General features: G+C 57.0%; 1 protein-coding gene across 4 annotated transcripts; it reads right to left on the reverse strand.

Moving 5' to 3' along the window:
• Window positions 1–430: 430 nt before the first annotated feature.
• On the reverse strand, window positions 431–18,334 carry SLC35E2B (solute carrier family 35 member E2B). 4 transcript variants are annotated; one of them, XM_081143642.1, is made up of 10 exons: window positions 18,090–18,334; window positions 15,538–15,654; window positions 10,341–10,736; window positions 10,113–10,248; window positions 9,530–9,657; window positions 7,538–7,658; window positions 7,112–7,165; window positions 6,820–6,892; window positions 5,485–5,630; window positions 431–1,770 (listed from the first exon to the last, which is right to left on the reverse strand). In XM_081143642.1, exons 3-10 carry the CDS (start codon window positions 10,660–10,662, stop codon window positions 1,530–1,532), a joined length of 1,221 nt encoding a protein of 406 aa, XP_080999768.1. In that variant the 5' UTR covers window positions 10,663–10,736; window positions 15,538–15,654; window positions 18,090–18,334; the 3' UTR covers window positions 431–1,529. The 4 variants fall into 4 exon arrangements, with proteins under 4 accessions (XP_080999768.1, XP_080999771.1, XP_080999770.1 ...); XM_081143645.1 differs by having other exon boundaries at window positions 431–2,354; XM_081143644.1 differs by having other exon boundaries at window positions 431–4,337.
• Window positions 18,335–19,335: the final 1,001 nt, after the last annotated feature.

Below are 19,335 nucleotides of genomic sequence, written 5' to 3' on the forward strand. Positions count from 1 at the left end.
GTGCGCCCACCACGCAGCCCGCGCCCGGTGTGCCCCCCCCCGCACCCGACCCGGACCCGCAGCAATCGGGCTCCACGTGAAAAGCGAGGCAGCCTGGCCGGCGAGGCTCGGCTGGCTGGGCATGGATCCTGGCAGGGGCGTGTAGGGGCGCCGACCCATGTTTCGCTCCCACGTGGATGTCTCCTGCCCCCTTCCCCTCCCCCTCCCGGGGAAACCGGGGTCATCTGTGATACTCGCAACAAAATCCTGGCTGGCAGAGCTGCCTGCCCAGACCATGGTCCCCAGAAGCTGGGATGTTTCCCTCAGTAGAAATGTTCACTGTGTGTGTAGCTGTTACCCTGCTTCCTGGGTGCTCGGGGACAGATCACTCCCGGCCCACTGCCCACAGCAAGAAACCCCGACCGTTTCTGTAGCACAGGAACCAATGAAGAAAAGTGCACTCAACATTTATTTTACTCTTGCAGAACAAGTCATAGATTGTGACGTCCACAGTGGCATCACTTAGACAAAAGGACAGGAGGCACCCACAGGATAAACCTATCACCACAGCAGAATGAACAGGGACACATTTTAAAAGAACCACATTCTACAAAGTACTGATCTAGTCCCATAAATACTGAAACAGGTGGAATACAAAGCACTGTGGACACCCTGGACCTGGACTTCTCCACAGTTCTGTTTGCAAGAAAGCAAAGATTATTTGGCCCTGATGTACACGGTTACTCAATAGAATTCTCAAGTTTCCCAGTGTGGGAAAAACCCTGACTGGACCTCCCAGCATGGGGCCCACGACACCCCAGGCAGGCTCAGACTCAACCCAGACAGCAGTGAACAGGACGCCAGCTTTCCTCAAACGAAAACTGGAAAGAAAAAAAAACAAAACAGAGAAACAACAGACTTTGCCAGTTAGCACAGTCTGTAATCCCATTCGGACACCTGGGCATGGGTCCAGTGGCCATCACTCAGAATGAGCGCCAGCAAGGTTGGCAGTTTTATGCTCTGGCTGCCCGGTGAGCAGCTGAGCCCATCTGCTCTTGGCTCCTCGGCCAGGACAGAGAAACAGGCAGATTCATTGGCGACACTGGGACTTTATTTATAACCTAAGAAAATGAAGAGGCCCCCGCCAGGGTATGTGCGTATTTTAGGAAAGAATAAAGGCCTCAGTAGATGTTGGTCAAATGCAAACGCAAAGAAGAGGGTTTCTATCTGTAATGACATCCTTGTTTAATTTTTCCAGTCCAGGGAAACAGTGAAAATTGTCCAGTCCCAAGGAAGCACATCACCTGGACAGACGTATAAAGCCAGGTATTGGACTGTCCACAGCAGGAGGCAAAGCCGCTGGCTTTGGGAAAGCATTTCGTGCGCAGGCCATACGCACAGCTCCACTGGCTGGCATGCTTTGTGCAGCACGTTCTTCCTGTTTCCTGTCCGTGTTTATTTTCTCTCAAATTAAAGACACATTTTGGGCTGGCAAGTGTGTCCTCAGCTTTCTGAGGAAAATGAGTTTCATGATGGGTGTGCAAAAATGACTACTGCACTTTAAAAACAAGCTTTTCATGCCATTCAGAGGTTGACGGTTTGAAAGCCGGAGACCTGTATGTGTGTAAGCATCGCTGGACGTGAGCAGGTGACCAGCCTTGAGCCTGGTTCAGGTGTCTGTTCACAAAGGCACAACCACAGACACAGGAGTGACCCGAGGTAGCTGCCGACACCAGGTCATCGCTGGTGCATGCGCATCTGAGACAGTTCAGTGAGGACATTCTGTAAAAACTAGACAAAGTTAATTAAAATATATCGCGTCTGCACAGTCACTAAACAGAAGGCCAAGCAAGGCTGTGGTTGTGGCTCTTGGCGCAGGAAGTGCCGGGAAGCAGGAGAACTAGCGGTGGAGACATGTCCAATAGAAGGAATGTGAGCCCCAAGCAAGGGCAGTGTGGCAACAGCCTGGGATGAGCAAAGTCTCAAGAGCAGCTTTACAGGAAATTGCCTCATTTACTAATGATTTAGGAAACTCTTCATTTTGTTTGTGGTCCAAAGTTCAGAAAATCAAAACCTGCTGAAAGCCACTGGTGAGAGTGAAGGGTGGGGCACATCAGGGGGTGTGGGACCCGGAAATCCACGACAATACTCGGAAACAGGCAGCCGTGTCTGCTACATGCAGATGACAGAGTCTGCGGGAAGGCCAACATGTGAGTCCTGCGTGGGCGGCCACAGATGTGCCCCTTCTCTGTTCACATCCCACGGTCAGCAGCTGAGTAGAGCTGTGCTCTCAAGGGCGGGGCAGGAGCCCCGGGGAAGAGGTGCTTTCACTCTGGTCCTCAAGGATCAATGCGATATCCCACCTCCCAAGCCACCTGCAACGAACCAATCCTCCTTAGTTGTGTTTTGGGGGAACAGAAACCTGGGGAAGTCACACGAGGAACATCCTCACAGTGAAGGAGAGCTTGTCAAGCAGGCAACCACACGCCTGCCTGTCCCCGGGACGCAGTTCAGCTCCGTAAAAAGGTTGGCTGCAGTTTAAAAGGCCTCATTTTAATTCACGATGGCAGACTGTTTCAAGTAGGCAGAACTTAATGAGACATAATTATTGCTCTGTTTCCAAGAGGTCTGATCTCTGAAGAGGCTATTTTTATATTTTCCAGCTGAGAAGCCAATGGGGACACCAGGGGATGGGTTGTGGGAGACAAGGACCTAATAGCAGGGAGGGAAAGGAGACTCGGGGAACGAGTCTTGAGCTCCTTTTCTCAGGTAATTCTCTAAGTTCCCACAGGCAGGCTCCTGGGGGTCAGGGGGCCAGACCTGCTGAGTGGGGCTGCTTCTGACGAGCCCCCCGGCTTAGTACATACTGGTCAAAGTTGAGGAGGAAGGGCCTCCAAGACTGGCTGGCGGTGGACCTCATCCCCATCAGAATCCCATCAGGTTGGGAGTCTCAGCCCAGCTTGGCACAAACACCGAGTGTCTGGGGGGGACGGCCAGGCCAACCCCAGCCGCAGTTCAGTGTGGTGACCCGACACGCACGACAGGTTCCCAAAGCCACTTGTGCCTGTTTCCTTCTTATAAAACTATAACATCATCTTAAATACAGTGTAACAAAAACTGTAAACACCAAAACTCCTTCCCACCCCTTCCCCTGCTCCCCCATTTGGGAGGAACCAGCTGCGTGGGGACGGGGCACCAGCAGGGACCCTGCAGAGCAGCCGCCAAGAACAGCAGGGGACGCCAAATCTCCCTCCCAGAGTCCAACACTACAGATGTCCATCCCCAACCTCCAGAGCGGGAAGTCACCACAGGTGGGGGACCATCGGCAGGCAGGGGGCCTGGTCTGGCACAGATGCTGAAGGGAGTGTGGCCCAGCCCCTCCTTGGGTGACCTTTCCCTAAGTGGTGCCAGATGCCAGGGCCTCCAAGGAGGGGAGGACACCTCGGTATGGGCAGGAAGGTAGGGCCCAGCTCCGGGCCGTCAGCAGCAGGGGTCCCTTGTTTCTGCACCATGTGTGTTCCCTCCCCACTCTGCCGGGCTCCATGGTCTCCGACTGCCCTAGCCTTCTGTCCTGGCAGAGGTCTCCCCAGATGGCTGAGGGGCAGGACAGGCTTCGGTGGCCTGATGGCTGGTGTGGGGCAGATGAGTTCTCTCCATCAGCACCGAGCAGGAAGCGGCTCACATTGGCACCTGGACCCAGCTCTGGCTTCACAGTTTTCCCCATGGATGTCACCCACAGAGAATCAGGGCTGGGCCTACCTGCAGTGGGACCTGCGTGCCCAGCGCTTGGCGACGGTCATGCAGAGGCTGGAGGGTCCCGACCCCTCCCGTGTCGAGTTGGGGGGAGCAGGAGGCAGTTTTCACATTATGTGGCAATGGCTCAGCAGCAGCTGACTCTGGTCACCCCCCAGGAAGCCAGCGTCTGGGGTCCCCATTCGAGTTCCTGCTGGTTTGGACTGAAAACCCCAGAGAGGGGCAGGAGCAGCTGCACTTGCCACTTTCCCACCCCAGCTGCCCATGGGGGTGGGCGTGCAGGCAGCGGAGGGCGGGAGACCACGATGGGCAGGAGGACAGCAGTGTGCATGCCTCAGGGCCCTGATACCGGCCAAGGGCCCCGAGCTCAGTGGTGCGGCCTGGGGTCCTTGGGGACCAGCGGCTCCGCACCATCCTCCGGGGTCCGGCTGGTGGCCGAGGCCAGGCTCTGCATGGCATCCCGCTGATGCTGCTTGGCTTTGTTGTAGAGCAGGACCCCAGCCATCACCAGGACGGTGCCCACGGCTGAAAGGCTGGTGATCTTGTTCCCGAAAACTATAATACTGAGCCAAATGGACAGGGCGTGCTTCACGGTGCTGGCGACACTGTGAGACAGAGGGGGGGTGACCACTGGATGCAGGTCCATGTCCAGTCCCAAGACCAGCCCCATGGCCTGCAAGTCCACAGCCTGTGGCAGTGGAGCTCTGGGAGGGGCTGGGCAGGGCTGGGTGGCTGGAGCTCTAAGGTCTCTCACTAACTCTCTCCTTTCCCTCTATCAGGAAAGGTGTCAAATGGAGAACAACAATGAACACTCTGCCTATTTGCTGCCTTTTATTTATTTTTAAATATATTTTTTATTGATTTCAGAGAGAGGAAGGGAGAGAGGGAGAAATAGAAACATCAATGATGAGAGAGTCATTGACCGGCTGCCTCCTGCGTGCCCCACCCCCCCGGGGATCGAGCCCGAAACCCCAAGCATGTGCCCTGACTGGGAATCGAACCTCGACCTGCTGAGCCACGCTGGCTGGGCTGCTTCCTTTTTTGGTTGGAAGAATTCTAATTACAAACATTAGTCACTTCAGGTTGCCCTCTAAAGGAGACACCGTCCCTCAATGCACAGCACCGTCCCGGCACTGAGAGGACACAGGCCCCGGCCGCTGTTCAGTGCAGACGGCAGCCAGCACAGTGAAAGTCCAGCTACCATCAGATACACAAAACACTACAGAAAGTTTAAACTTTATGCTTCCTACTTTCCTGCCTTTCCCAAACTTTGTGTAAAAGTACTGCTTTTATCATATGAATAAACCAAAAACACCTCTTTTCTTTAAGAACTGGTTTTTTGGTTTTTGCCTTTTTTTGAACCATCACTAATGATCATCAAAACACCAAGTTTCAGGAATATTTGGAAATTACTTTTTGCCCCGAATGTAAACAAGAATGTGGGACAGAGCCCGGCCAGCATGGCTGAGCAGTTGAGCATCGACCTATGAACCAGGTCAACGTTCGATTCCCGGTCAGGGCACAGGCCCAGGTTTCGGGCTCGACCCCCAGCAGGGGGCACGCAGGAGGCAGCTGATGAATGACTCTCATCATTGATGTTTCTCTCTCTCTCCCTCTCCCTTCCTCTCTCTGAGATCAATAAAGACATATTTTTAAAAATAATAAAACAATAAATAACTAAAAAAAATACAAGATCTCAAGGCTTCTCCACAAACCACCAGACGAGCCTGGTCCCTGGGGACGCTGCCTTACCTGAAGGTCACAGGGGAAATCCTGCCCATCAGGGCGTAGGCGGTGATGCTCTGCAGGTGGAACAGGACACCGTCCATCAGCAGCAGCAGCACCACGTCCTGGGTGTAGCTGAAGCTCCTCCCGCTCCTCCCGATCACCGGCAAGTCCTGCGTGCAGAGCAGAAACAGCACTGATGCCGGCTGGCCTGTGCTGGTCACCCCAGGAGGACAGTGGGACATGTGCCCAGTGACCAGGGCCAACGAGCTGACACTGAGGATGCTCCGAGAACAGCCTTCTAGGGTGGCAACTAGACACCACTGATCCAGGTTTTAAACACGGACGGTAACAGGAAGCTCAGCATCACTGGTCACCAAGGAAACGCCACTTGAGCCACAGTGAGGCACCACCTCACACCCACTAGAACGGCCACTATCAAAACAACAACAACAAAAACAGAAAACACGTGTTGGCGAGGACGTGGAGAAGCTGGAACCCTTTTGCACTGCTGGTGGGGATGTAAAGTGGTGCGGCTGCTTTGGAAAACAGTTTCACTGCTCCTCAAAAATTTAAACTGGCTGGTGTGGCTCGGTTGGTTGGGTATCAATCGTCCTGGGCACCGAAAGGTCGCCAGTTTGGTTTCCAGTCAGGGCACATGCCCGGGTTTCGGGCTTGATCCCCAGTAAGGGGCGTGCAGGAGGCAGCTGATCAATGTTCTGCTCTCACATGGATGTTTCTCTCCCCCCCCTTCCACTCAGGTCAACTTTTTTAAAAAAAGAGGTCTGCACAGGTGTGCACACGTTTCTAGGCGTAACAGAATCATGCTTCACACGTGTGTCCTTCTAGCCACCAAGACATCCGGGAGGGGCTCCTGCAGGAGAGGGCCAAGGGGCCGGGCACACCTGCTCTCGTTTGCTATCCTTCTGCCCCTGACTCTTCTGTAGTAGGCACGTGTTATTTTTACTTTAATGTTTTTTTAATTGATTTCAGAGAGCAGAAGGGAGAGGAAGAGAGAGATAGAAACATCAATGTTAAGAGAGAGTCAACTGAACTGTGACCAACATTCAACCACTGAGCCTCAACCACTGAGGCTGGGTGGGCACGTGTTATTTTGAAACAAAATAAATAAGACGAAAAACCCTCACAGGAAACTCCCACAGCTACAGACGGGCCTCAGAGACCTGCACCCCGCCTGCTGTCCACTTTCTGTCCCTTCCCCTCAGGGCACATCGTGGACACTGTGCAATCCAGCAAAGCAGGAGAGCAAGCCACCCACATGACCGGACGTTAACTCGCTCTGCTACCAGAGGCTAAAGACAAAGGCAGCCAGGAGCCAGGGGCGTCTGCCCCGAAACTCACCAAGAAGAAAACCCAGGCGGGAACCAGCATGGCCACGGCCGCGGCGCTCGTGTAGAACTGCAGCTCGGCAGCCCTGTGGATGGCATGCGCCTGAGCCCGCGCCCTGACCCCCTGGTGACAAGGAGAGCTGAGCGCCAAGCCCACCCGCACGGCCACGCGAGCAAAGGGCGGCCCTCCAGGTGGCTCTGCAGGCCTAAGGGGGCTCCCCCACATTTCCACAGGGACGTCTAAGGGCACCTACACCAACGGGAGGCGTCAGGCCCCGGCCCCGGCCCCGGAAGCCAATACTCACGAGAACCTGTACTTGTCTCCGCTGAGGAGCTTTTTCGAAAAAACATTTTGCAAACTGGAACAGAAAAGAGAAGAGGTTACCTGTTGATACAGAACGTTGGCCTAGAACCTCAAGCAGATGAGGTGTGTGCAGCACCCTATGATTTTTTTAAAATCCTCTCTCGATATTTTTTCCATTGCTTTTTGGAGAGAGAGGAAGGGGGGAGAGACGGATGTGAGAGACACATCTACGGGTTGCCTCCTGCATGAATCCCAACAGGAGTCAGGGGTTCAACCTGTGACCCTTCGGTTCACAGGCCAGCACTCCGACCACTGAGCCACGCTGGCCAGGGCTGCGTCGCTCTGGACGGAAGCACCCACCGCCCAGACGAGGAACAGCGAGCGGGGCCCCCAGAGCACACCCCATGCCCTCGCTCCCTGCACTCACCAATCCATGATGTTGGTGGACAAAGCGGCTGAAAAGCCCAGGACATTGAAGCTCATCTCGGTGGCTGTGCACAGCGCCAGGCCTCCCATGACAGGGACAAGGGAGAGGTTAACCAGTAACCCTGGGAAGAAGGAACAGACAGGAGCCTGGCTGTGACCAGTCTGTGCAGTGCAGACGCTGGTCTCGGAGCCACGGCTGCTTTCTCCATCTCAGGAGAGGGTGGGCTTCCACCTTAACCCAGAACCGACGACTGTCAGGCCTGTGCTGGAGGGAGGCAGAGGAATGAGAGCCCCCCACAGTGGTCTCTGCTGGGCCAAGGCGACCCCCAGGGCTCTACAAGTTCTCACTTGCAAACAGAACGCGAGTGAGACAGGTTCCAGGTAATTCTATTAAAAGGGAAAACTGGGGGGCGGGCGATGTGACTCGAGGCCCCTGTGTGAACCAGGCGGAGTTCATTCCTGTTTCATTATGAATCCAGAACACCTGGACGTGAAAGGTAACAAGTCCCTCACAGGACGACAGTCTCGGGAAAGGGCGCTGGTGCCTCTGCTCGGACTCCGGGGGCAGCACCGGTTTGCTCTGAGGTTCAGCAAGAGTAAGAGCACATGCCCTTCATGTCCCACAGAAAGGAAGCGAAGCACAGCCCTCAGATGACCTGCGTCGACCTCCTGGCAATGTCCTCGGCCCGGAGCACAACTCAGGATTTCAGGAAGCGGTCAGTCAGCTGGCAAAGCCACGGGCCCCTCGAGGTGCCCAGGCCAGGAGCTCAAGGAGGGGACGGTGGGGAGGGGACCTGCCTCTGCCCTCAGTTCCCACCATTCGTCTTGGCCTCTGCTCCGCCTGGGGATCCTGCTGCATGACAGATAATACGCATGAAAACTCGAGGCCACGGGGCCCTGTACATGGCTCCCTCCTCCTGGAAGGACCTGTTCTGGGTGCAGGCCTGGGGCAGACGCCTTCACCCCAAGGCCTCTCCCCGCCTCTTCTGTGGATGCCCTGGGCGCTGAGGCCCTGGCCCCTCAGGTCCCGGTACTTCAGCTATTCTCCAATGCCTCCTGACAGAGGTCCTTTTCCTAAATTCCATCTAGATTTTTCCACTGTGCTCAACAAGGCAGCTGGTTTGTGACGAGCCCGTTCCCCAAGAAGGAAGCCGGATCACGGAGTCTCAGTCCCTGGAAGTAAGTCTTTTTCTGGGGCTGAGCAGCCAGGCTCCACCTTGGTTTGACAGTTTTACCATCAGGAAAGCCCAATGGCAGGGCATCCAGCTGTCCGTGTCCCTTTGGTGGCTCTTCCCGCCCCCGAGGCAGACACTTGCCTTATTTTAAGATCTTGCATCTTCAGCATTAAACACGTGTTCCTGTGTTAAAGCCTCTTAGATAGAAGGTAACTGTGTGCGTCCTATGCGTTTCCTGTGCTTGGCCTGTTTCCCTGGAACCAGGGTGGAGGCTGCTTTCTAAAGGGATGGTTGGGAACAGGGGCCCGTGTGTGACGTGTGGTTGGAGGCAGACTGCCTGTCGTTAGAGGTGGGATATGTGGACACAAGTCAATTTGCTGGACCTTGGGGAGGGCAAAGGGCAGTGGGAAGCAACCGGTGGGCGGGGAAGGACCCAGGGGCGGGGCTCCATGGGTGAGGGCGAGCTCCAAGCTTCCCAGCTGCACCACCTCGCAGGGTGCAAGGCACTTCGCAGGGCAGAAGGCCGTCTACCCTCCTGGGACGAGTGATGGCGCCGAGGTTACCTGCTTGTTGCGCTTTCCCTACCCCATGACCTCTGCATGTGCAAACAGCCGGCAGGGTGGAGGTGAAACACCCCCGTGAAGTGAGAGGGAGCCCCAGTGCCAGGCATCCAGCAATCCAGCTGGGTGCAGGGCGGGGCAGAGAAAGGGTGGTCAGGGGTAGGGGGCTCACCAGGTTTCTGGACAGGGGAGACCAGCCAGGTGAAGGGCAGGCAGGGTGGGGCCGGTGAGCTGCGGACCCGGAGGAAGATGGCTCACCTGTGTACTCCCCCAGGATCATCCGGGACATAATCACAGTGAAAATGGGGGCTGAGCTCTTCACTGTCTCAGCAAAGGAAACCGCCACATTTTTCAGGCTGACCAGACCCAGGACCACAGTCGCAAACCTGAAAATGAGCCGGAAGTATCATCAGGATATATCAGCCCATTTGCAGCTCTCACCGGACTCTCCAAGGAGTCGGCCAGGTGGCCACACACCTGACTCCCCACTTTCTGTGCCGTGTTGGGTCTGGCCCCTCAGGCAAAGACATCGGAGGCTCCAGTGTGGCCAGAGCGTGAGCCCCAGGAAGCACAGTACTCTCAGACCGTTACTGAGTCACTAAATTAGTTCCATGGCTGTTCCAGAAAGAATCTGATCAGTCGTATGTGGCATTAAGATCCACAAAACCAGGTACATCTGTTGTCCTAAAATGTAGCCTTTAGAGTTTGTGTTGAAAACTCACAATTGATCACCTAACAATGGCGTCCGTCAGCCTACTGCTCACTCTCAGGCGACAGAAAAGGTATTTTAAGTAACGTGTGTAACGAACTCAGACCCACAACCGAACACCAGGCCCCTCACCTCATGAGGCCCACGAACAGCATGGTCATGATGAAGTTGGGTGGGTACGAGAGCCGGGCTTTGTGCTGATACAAACAGCAGGGGACGAATATTTTCAAGCACCCGATGCAGGTAGTGGACAGCATCTGCACAGCGCCTGAGGCGAGATGGGGTCATGGAGCGGGAGAGGCGTTCAGGGGCCGGGGCCACCCGCCCGCCCACCCACCCGGTGCAGGTGTGGCCGCTCACCCAGCGTGCTGGGCTCGCCCTCCAGCAGGGACAGGATGTACTTGTTGAGGAAAAGGGTGCAGAAGCTGAGGAAGAACCAGAGCGTGAGGTAGAGCAGGGCCCGCGAGCTCCACACGCCCAGGTCCGACTCGATGACGGTGGTCTCGGTGATGGTGACGGTGAGCACCCCCTCCTCAGGGGCTCTGTCGCTCTTGGTGAGGACGATCTTCTCACTTCGGTGGCCGAATAGAGAGCCCCAGCCGAGGGGCAGCTTTCCCTGGGGCGTCTCCTCAGGGCCCAGAGCCAGCTCCGCTGGAACCGGGGGTTTTGCGGGCACCGACATGATGTTCCAGCCGGCACGTCCTTATTTTGGCCACAAGGACCTCCACATGCCACCGGCAAAGGGCGGGAGCGTGGCTGAAAGGGTAAGGAAAGCGAACACGTTACTCAGGTGATGTTTAACATCCCTAAGTTTCATCACTAATTTAAAATGTAAATGTGGCCCTGGCTAGTTTGGCTCAGTGGTCAGAGCGTCAGCCTGCAGACTGAAGGGTCCTGGGTTTGAATCCAGCCAAGGGCGCATACCTCGGTTGCAGGCTTGATCCCCCGGTTCAGAGGCAACCAATCAATGTGTCTCTTTCTCTCTCTCTCTCTCTCTCTCTCTCTCTCTCTCCCACTCTCTCTGAAAAGCAATAGAGAAAATATCCTCAGTGCGGATTTAAAAAGAGAGGAGAACCTCCCATCAGGCCAAGTCCTCATTTCAAGGCCCCAACAGCACCAGGTCGCTCTCTTCCGGGACCCTGTCACGGCACTTGCTACTGTCCTACGCCTGCTGCGCAGAAATGGCCCTTGGAAATGAACCATGGGCTCATCAGGGGCCTCAGGCTTCACCCCGAGGGCAGAAGGGGTGGGAACAGACATGGAGGAGCTCGAGGTGCTGGGCGGCTTCGGGCCACACCCCACAGAGGCTGAAGTGGCCCCAGCAGAGGCCCCGCCCTGGCCACCCACGCACCACCCCACATGCTCAGGAGAGCTGGCACAGTTCAGGCCCGGGGGCCTTTGCAGATGAAGACTCAGAGACAAGGATCAGAGATCACAGGTCACCCCACCGAGAGGCGGCCAGCGGGGGAAGAAGCCGCCTGGCAGCTCCCAGGAGGGACAGGCAGAGCCAAGGGCTGCAAGTCCCAAAGCTCTGAGGTGGACAGGACGGTCGGGCAGAGGAGACACAGGAACGACAGGGACAAAGGTGGGCATCTAGAGATGAAACAGCAACTTGATGAAATTGCTGAGACAAGCCAGCGATGCACCTGCACAAACCTCCTCCCTACGAGATGCTACCGAGTACAGAGGGGAAAAGCGTAACTCCACCTTCGAGCGGCAGATACCCCTTAACCAAGGATCAAAGTAGAAGTTGCCAGACTTGAGACGTGAAAAGTGTCAGGTTTTCCCCCATCATCTGAAGCCATCACGAGAAAATGTCAGACAAATCCACAGCCTGCTGGTGGCTCGAGTCGAGCTGGAAGAGACCAGACAGACCAGAGACCAGGACAAGGACCTGAATGGGGCACCAGCAGATTAGCTCATAGTATTCCACCTGCTTAATTTCCCAGCTCAGGTCGCCATGAGATCACGAAAGATGTTGGCGTTGGGGAAGCTGGGAGGCGGCTACACAGGTAAACTTTTGGCAACTCTTCTGTAAGGCTTCATGTTTCTCAAAATAAAAAGTTTTAAATAAACAACTCAATTGGTGGATTAAATAGAAAAAACCGAACTGAATAAAGAGTTTTTGCATTTGAAAAACTCTCTGAGGGAATTCTCTGGAATGCAGCATAGACACCGGAATTAAAATGTTAGAGACATAAACCAAACTGCGGAGGAAATAAAAGAATGGAAGTCCCAGCAGGGAAACAGGGAAGGCAACTTAAAATACGTTTTTATTGATTTCAGAGACAGGGAGAGAGATAGAGACATCAATGATGAGAGAAAGTCACTGATGGGCTGCCCCCTGCACGCCCCCCCTGGGGATTGAGCCCACAACCTGGGCATGTGCCCTGACCAGGAATCAAACCCCGATCGCCTCGATCCTAGGTCGACGCTCAACCACTGAGCCATGCCTGGCTGGGCAGAGACAGCTATTTAAAGAGGTAAGAAGGCAACGTTTTGAGAACAGCTGGGAAACATGAGCTTTGGAATCGCGGCGTATCCTGAGCAGAATAAATAAAAAGAAACCCACGTGGAGACGCACTGTGATGAAACCACAGAACATCCAAGGGTGGGCTCGATGCAGTGAGGCAGGAAGGACACGTCTCCCCCAGTCAGCAGCGTTAGAGATACACTGAGAAAAACAGGGCAGGACTGGTGAGGCGGGTTAGCAAGGGGGGCAGGAGGGGGAGGGGATGGCTCTCAAATGGGGCTTTTAGGCAGAGATGATATTCCACATGCTTAAAAAATGATAAAATCTCTGGAAACAAAAATCTCCAAAATGCAACACGTGAACCAAAACAAATACATGAAGCAAACCACAAATCCAGTGGCTAGCACGGTAACACCGAACAGAGGAGGGAAGGAACCAGCCCAGGAAACTTCTGAGCACAGGACGGAGCCAGGCGTTCAGCTTGAAGACAGAACGACCTCTGAGCAAACACCGACCTCTAAATGGGAGGCTTTTCTTGCCGAGTCACAGGCTGGGAATTCTGGATTGAGCAAGTAAGTAAACAGACTGTAGATAATCTACACAGAACGAATCCTGTGTTGTTGGGCTGAACGGAGGTATCAGAACTCATGGGGTTTTGTTTTGTTTAAATGTACTGGCTTATTGCTTTTCAGAGAAAGAGAGAGAGAAACATCAATGTGAGAGAGAAACATCAATCGGCTGCTAGCAGCACCTACCCTGACGGATCAAACCTGCAACCTAGGTATGTGCCCTGACCAGGAGTCGAACCCGCAATCTTTTGGTCTGTGGGACTATGCTTCAACCAACTGAGCCATACTGGCCAGGGAAAAACTCACAGTTGGACAGATGGATGGACGGATGGACGGATGGACGGTGAATGGATGGATGGAAAGATGGATGGGTAGGTAGACAGGGGTGTACATGTGTATATGCACCTGTGCACAACACATCTATTTCCATGTCTGTTTTACAGCTCTGCCCACGGAGAGAGCCTGGAGGCAATAACACCCGATGGCAGCAAGCACCCCACTGTCCTGACCCCAGTTTCTACGTTTCTCTCCACTGGAAGGGCCGAGCCTCCGCCAAGAAATGGCCAATTCCAGGGCTGGGGCCTGAGGGGCCTGGAAAGAAAAAAAGGTAGGGTACATGTGAAAGGTCAGGGGCACCTGTGAGGGACTGTCCTCCAGCACAGCTCAGGGGCAGGAGGAGAGCAAACATGACAGTAAGGAGTTAGACCCACTGAATGAAATAAGGGCCAACCCTGCAGGGCCACAGTGGTGTGTCAGTGGATGGAAGAGAAAGCTCTTCCTCACAGCACAGAACCATCGACGTAAAAGCCCGAGGGGATTAGGAAATCACTGTTGGCAGCTGTCCCAATAACCCTGCTAACAATGTACTCAGGCAAGAATCACCAACATGTGCTGAGACTACCACGTAGAAGCTGATAAATAAGATATTTAGTCTCAAAGTACATCCCTATCAGGTGCACTCAGGTTACCCAGGGATTACAAAGGGTAGAGACGGGGAGAAGGCGAGGGAGAGGCTTCCCCATCGAGAGCTGTGACTTGGACTTTCAGGTCATGTGATATATTGGTGTAGAGACAGACAAAATAGAGACTACCAGGCTGTGGCCTGTGTGGCTCTGGTTGAGCATCACCCTGTGCACTGAAAGGTCACCGGTTCGGTTCCTGGTCAGGGCACATGCCCGAGTTGCGGCTGGATCCCAGGTAGGGGGTGTACAAGAGGCAGCCGATGAATGTGACTCTCTCCCCCTCTCCCACCCTCTCTCTAAAAAAAATAAATAAAAATATTTACAGAAGAATACGGGGCCCAGAAACAGGTCTACGCATAGAGAATGCTGGTACACGACAGTCGCGTTGTGAATCACCGGGAAAGGACGCCTCTGACACTTGGAGAGCAGTTACCCAAACCAGGAAGAGGGAACTGGACCCTCACCTCACAATTCCAGACAAACAGTAAAAATTAGTAACTGCCACAGAGCAGTTACCATCAGCTCAACACACCCCACCAAACCCTCTGAGAAAGGTGCTGCTGTCACCCATGGGAGACACAAGGGGTGGAGAAAGAGCCTCAGGGGGTGCTCTTGTGTGAAACCTCACGATTAGGGAAAAGGAAGAGAATGTCTTTCTGGTCCCATGGTAGGAACACTGTAGTCCAAACCCAAAGAGCGTTGCCCATACAAGCAAACATGAACAAAACAGACCACAGTGGCCAAATTAAGACCTTTCGTTTCATCAAAATGTTTCACAAACTCAAGTGACAAGTGACAACCTGGGAGAAGACAGTTACAACGTTACGCAGGATTAATATCCAGAATATATAAACCATTCCTACAACTCCATGGGAAATATGGGCAAAAACACGTGTCCCAGAAGAGGATCTCTAAATGGCCAATAAGCACCAGACGGGGGTGTGGCCCTGGCCAGGTAGCTCAGCTGGTTAGAGCACCATCCCAATACGGGAAGGTTGTGGGTTCGATCCCCCGTCAGGGCACGTGTAAGAATCAACCAGTGAATGCATGAATAAGTGAATCTATGTCTCTCTCTCTCTCTCTCATCAATACATTAAAAAAAAAAAGAATTAGATATTCAAGATCAATTAAGAGCAAACATCTGCAGATCCTTACAAACCAGCAATCCTGGCTGGAGGGCGGGATTTCTGCACAGGGGCACCGTGGAGGCTTGCTCCTCACCACACCCAGGGGACCCAGCTGTCTGCCCGCAGCAGGGTGAGCATATCAACGATGGGGTTTTCACACAACACAATACAGGAGGGCAGTAAAAACAAGGACCGTACAGGAATACACAGAGCTCAGCACCACAGAGGAGGGTCCTCTCAACACGGATGATGGCAGCTCACATGAAACCCACACCTGGTAACTAGCCTGAAGTTGAAACCTCAGCAGACTTAAACAGCGGGCACTCTGGGATGCAACCAAGACCCTCAGGGGCTGCGCCGGGCATCACACTTGAAAGCTGGAAGGAGATGGGGGTCAGGTGGTCCTGAGCTGAGAGTCCTACTCACCGAGGTCCTGGCCCGAATCACAGCCGCCTTCCTGGACTCCAGCTCGTGTGTTCCCACAGCCACTGCTTTCTCAGCCCATGTGACTCAGGCTTCTTTGGGTGAGAAACAATTCCTGTCCTGCAAAGAATGAAGGTAAGTGGCCCTCATGACAAGGAAAAAGTGACTTCACGAGCTAACAGCTGCTCTTACCCGAGTCTGCCTGGAAACGGGGCAGTGTGGGCTGGATATGGGGCACATGGAGTGCTGGCTACCTCCCAGGTCCCTGGTGACAAAGGTCTGAATTCCCTCCCTCTCAGACAATAACTGAACCGCAAGCTTTTCCTCTCAGCTTGGAGTAGGTGGCTAGTGAGCGGCCTTTGCTAGGCTGGGCGTGGCTCTGAGCCTTTCTCCTGCCTGGACCTTGCCTCACAAGAATGTGCACACGTAGGACTGAAAAATGAAACCAGGTCTACTGAAAGGTGACATCTTTACGACATTTAAGTGCTGCACCCAATATCAAATATCGTGGCCTCCACAGGGCCCAGCCTCCACTAAGCCTTGCAGGGAGGGGCTGGGGACCAGCTGGGAAGGTGCCTGGGCGCCAACACCAACACAAAGCCTGGGTGCTGCTAGTCCCATCCTGATACAACTACCACCAAAGGAAAGTTCAGCTGGAACCAGTTCAACAAAAATAAAGATGGCAATTTTCCCCCGTCTAATTTCACAGACCCCTAAATTCTAGGACCCAATGGCCCGAGGTTAAGAACCCCTGTTCTAGCCCAGCCAGCGTGGCTTAGTGGTTGAGCATTGACGTGGGATCCAGGAGACCTTGGTTTGATTCCCGGTCAGGGCACATGCCAGGGTTGCCGGCTGGATCCCTGGTGGGGGGCGTGCGGGAGGCAGCTGATCAATGACTCTCATCATTGATGTTTCTCTCTCCCTGCCTCTCTCTGAAATCAATAAAGATATATTAAAAAAAAATCCATTCTAGAAACGAGGCTCAAGATTTACTCGGTATAGATGATGTATTATAGCATTGTACCCCTGAAACCTATATAGTTTTTAAAAAATGTATCTTTATTGATTTCAGAGAGAGGCAGGGAGAGAGAAACAGTGATGAGAGTCACCGATCGGCCCGGCGGGGAATCAACCGCGATCTCCTGGGCCCTAGGTGGATGCTCCTCCGCTCCGCGAGGCCGGGCGGGGCAGGAACCTGCACAGTTTTATTCACCAATGTCACCCCAATAAATCCAACTGTTTTCAAAAAGAGGTCCTCAAACGCCAGGTGAGGGATGTGCACTGACTCCACCTGCCTGCCGGGCGTTCTAGATAGAGAGTATTAAAGGCCCACAGACGTAACAGCCCCTGGGGCTCACCCTACAGAACAGCCCGAGGCCGGCCTGCGCGGCTGTCCAGCGGGGGCCAGCGGCAGGGCCTGGCGGGGACGGGGACGGGCCGCAGCCCCGCAGGTTTTGGCAAAAGCGCGGGCCACAGGCTCAGCGCGGAGCTGCGGGAACTCGGCCCCACGCGCCCCGACGGGAGCAGCGCGCGGGCGGCTCGGGGGGCGCGCTCTCCCTGCGGGTTTTCCGCGTCCCGCCAGTTCCCAAGGTCCGCGCTGAGCCTCGGCTTCCCTAAGGCGAACCCTCTCCAAGGCCGTTTCCGCGCGGACGCGAAGAGGCCACTGCCGGCCTGCACGCCGCCCGAAACGCTCAGGCGGCCGCTGGGGAGACCTGCCTCTGGCCACGACCGGACTCTCCGGAGCAGCGGCCAGCGGCGCGCGCAGAACCCCGGGCTCCAGAGCCCGCGCCCGGCGAGTTCAAGACGAGACGCCGACGGCCGGGACGCAGGGGCAGCCTCGGGCCCGACCCCACTTAGAAGCCTCGGCCGCCAGAGCCGGCGCTCGGCCGGGGTCGGCCTGACCTCTCCGTTTCCGAAAACCCCGCCCGGACACAGCCCCGGCGGCGGCGAGCTCGCGGGCGGTCCGGCCCGTCGGCCCCGGAGCGGAGGGAGAGGCCGCCCCGACCTAGGGCCGCTCGGGGCCCGCGCTCCACACGCAACAGCCCCCGAGGCCGGGACCCGCCCACCCGCGCCCCCGGGAGACGGAGCTGGCGGGGGAGGGGCGGGGTCCCGCAGCACCCAGGCCCGCGGCGCGCCCTCCGCAGCCGAAGCCCGGCGTCCAGCGGACCGGGGGCCAGGGGCCGGGGGCCGGGGCGGGACGAAGGCCGGGCATGGAGGCCGAGGGGTCGGGACCCTGGGGCGCGGCGGCGGGAACCGGCCAGCGCGCTGGTTTCGGTGCCGGGACGGCGGGCGCACCGGAGAGACCGTGGCCGTTCGCTTGGCCCCGCGTCTCCCGCGGCGCCCGCCACCCACCCGTGGGGGCGCGGCCCAGACGGCAGGCGGCGCGGGCCCTGCTCCCGGCGCGGGGGCCGTTGGGCCGGGGAGCCTTCCGGGGACCCGAGCGGCCTCCCCGCGGCCCGGAGGCGCCATCGACCCGGAAAGCGCGCCCGAGGCCCCCCCGCGGGAGGACGTGCCCGCCCCGAGCGCGCGTGAAGGGGGAGGGGCGCGGCACCCACCGGCGGCGCCGGGCCTCGGCCTGCGGGCTCCGACGGCGGCCCGACCGCTCGCTGTCGCCCACGGGGAGCCCTCGGGGCCCGCGGGCTGGGGGCGGGGCCGTGGGGCGGGGCCCGCGAGGAGCGCGTCCCGCGGCTGGCGCTGCGCCTCCCTGAGGGGTGGCCCGGGCCCCGCGCCGGGGCCTCACGGGCGCGCGGCATGCAAGGCGCGGGCGCCGGGCGGGGCGCCGAGGGCCCGGGTGGGTCCGCGGCCGCTGCCTCGGGAGGGACTGCGGGCGAGGCCTGGGGGCGGGGCCCGCGGCGGGAGCGCGCTCTTCCGGCCGGAAGCGGCCCACCGGAAGCCGGCCGCCGTCCGCCGTCCGCTTCCGCCCGGCGCCGCCCGCCGCGCCCGGGCCCGTGGTCCCCGCCCCACGGCGCAGCCCGCCCGCCCGCCCGCGGGGTCCGGCCAGCCCGCGGGGCTCCCGCCTCCACGCCCGAGGGGCCGCGGGCCCGGCCCAGCGGGGTCCCTCTCGCCGTGGCGTCTGTCCCCACGGTCTCGGTGCCCGAGGCGACCAGCGGCCAGGAAGCATTAAAGGGAAAACCGAAGTAAAGAGCTCGCGTTCCAAGCGGCGGGGCGTCCGAGCCGCTGCCCGGTGCTGCGGGCGTCGTCCGCCCTCGTTTCGCTTAGTAAGGGCCCGGGGCGCAGCAGCGATGCCGGCACTTGGGCACAGGGAACAGCTGGCCTGGGCTTCACCTGGGCTGTCCGGAGGGTGGGCGCGCCGTGGACCATGTACGGACAGAGCGAGACCGAGACTGGCGTTGGCAGACATGCCGCCTCGGTCATCAGGAGGGGCTGCTTGTCCAGGGCCTGGGGGAGCCCCTGTGGCCCCACCCCCGGTGACGGGCTCCCTGTGCCTGGAAGGTCACGGCCCAGAGGTCGGAGGTCAACAGCCTTTGTGAAGAGTGACCGTGGAGGCAGTGCTCATGCCCACCTGGGAGCAAGCCCCCTTGCTCCAGACTCGGGCCAGCTGGGTCTGGCTCCTGCTCTCAAAGCGGGTGCTCTGCTGGAGGAAACAAGGCTCAGCCTGGGTCCCCGAAGCCCTGGATACCAGCAAGCATTCCGGCACCTGCCCAGACCTGCTTTGGTCAGCAGACCGCATGTGCTCCTACACACTGACCACAGATACCTATCTGCCTCCCTCAGATGGGGCTGGGCCAGGTCCCCTGGCAGAGGGGACAGCAGACACCTCAGGCTGCAGAGACATCTGCG

This window comes from Miniopterus schreibersii (genome assembly GCF_964146895.1).
Source record: "Miniopterus schreibersii genome assembly, chromosome: 8".
Classification (NCBI taxonomy): domain Eukaryota; kingdom Metazoa; phylum Chordata; class Mammalia; order Chiroptera; family Miniopteridae; genus Miniopterus; species Miniopterus schreibersii.

What these genes read in the sequence shown, in the direction of transcription:
- SLC35E2B (XM_081143642.1), bottom strand. Translation starts at nt 10,662, where the DNA reads ATGTCGGTGCCCGCAAAACCCCCGGTTCCAGCGGAGCTGGCTCTGGGC. An exon ending in GGGCGAGCCCAGCACGCTGG is followed by an intron (nt 10,249 to 10,340) that starts GTGAGCGGCCAC and finishes ATCTCGCCTCAG; the next exon opens with GCGCTGTGCAGATGCTGTCC. An exon ending in ATTTCCCCTGTGACCTTCAG is followed by an intron (nt 1,771 to 5,484) that starts GTAAGGCAGCGT and finishes AACTTTGTCTAG; the next exon opens with TTTTTACAGAATGTCCTCAC.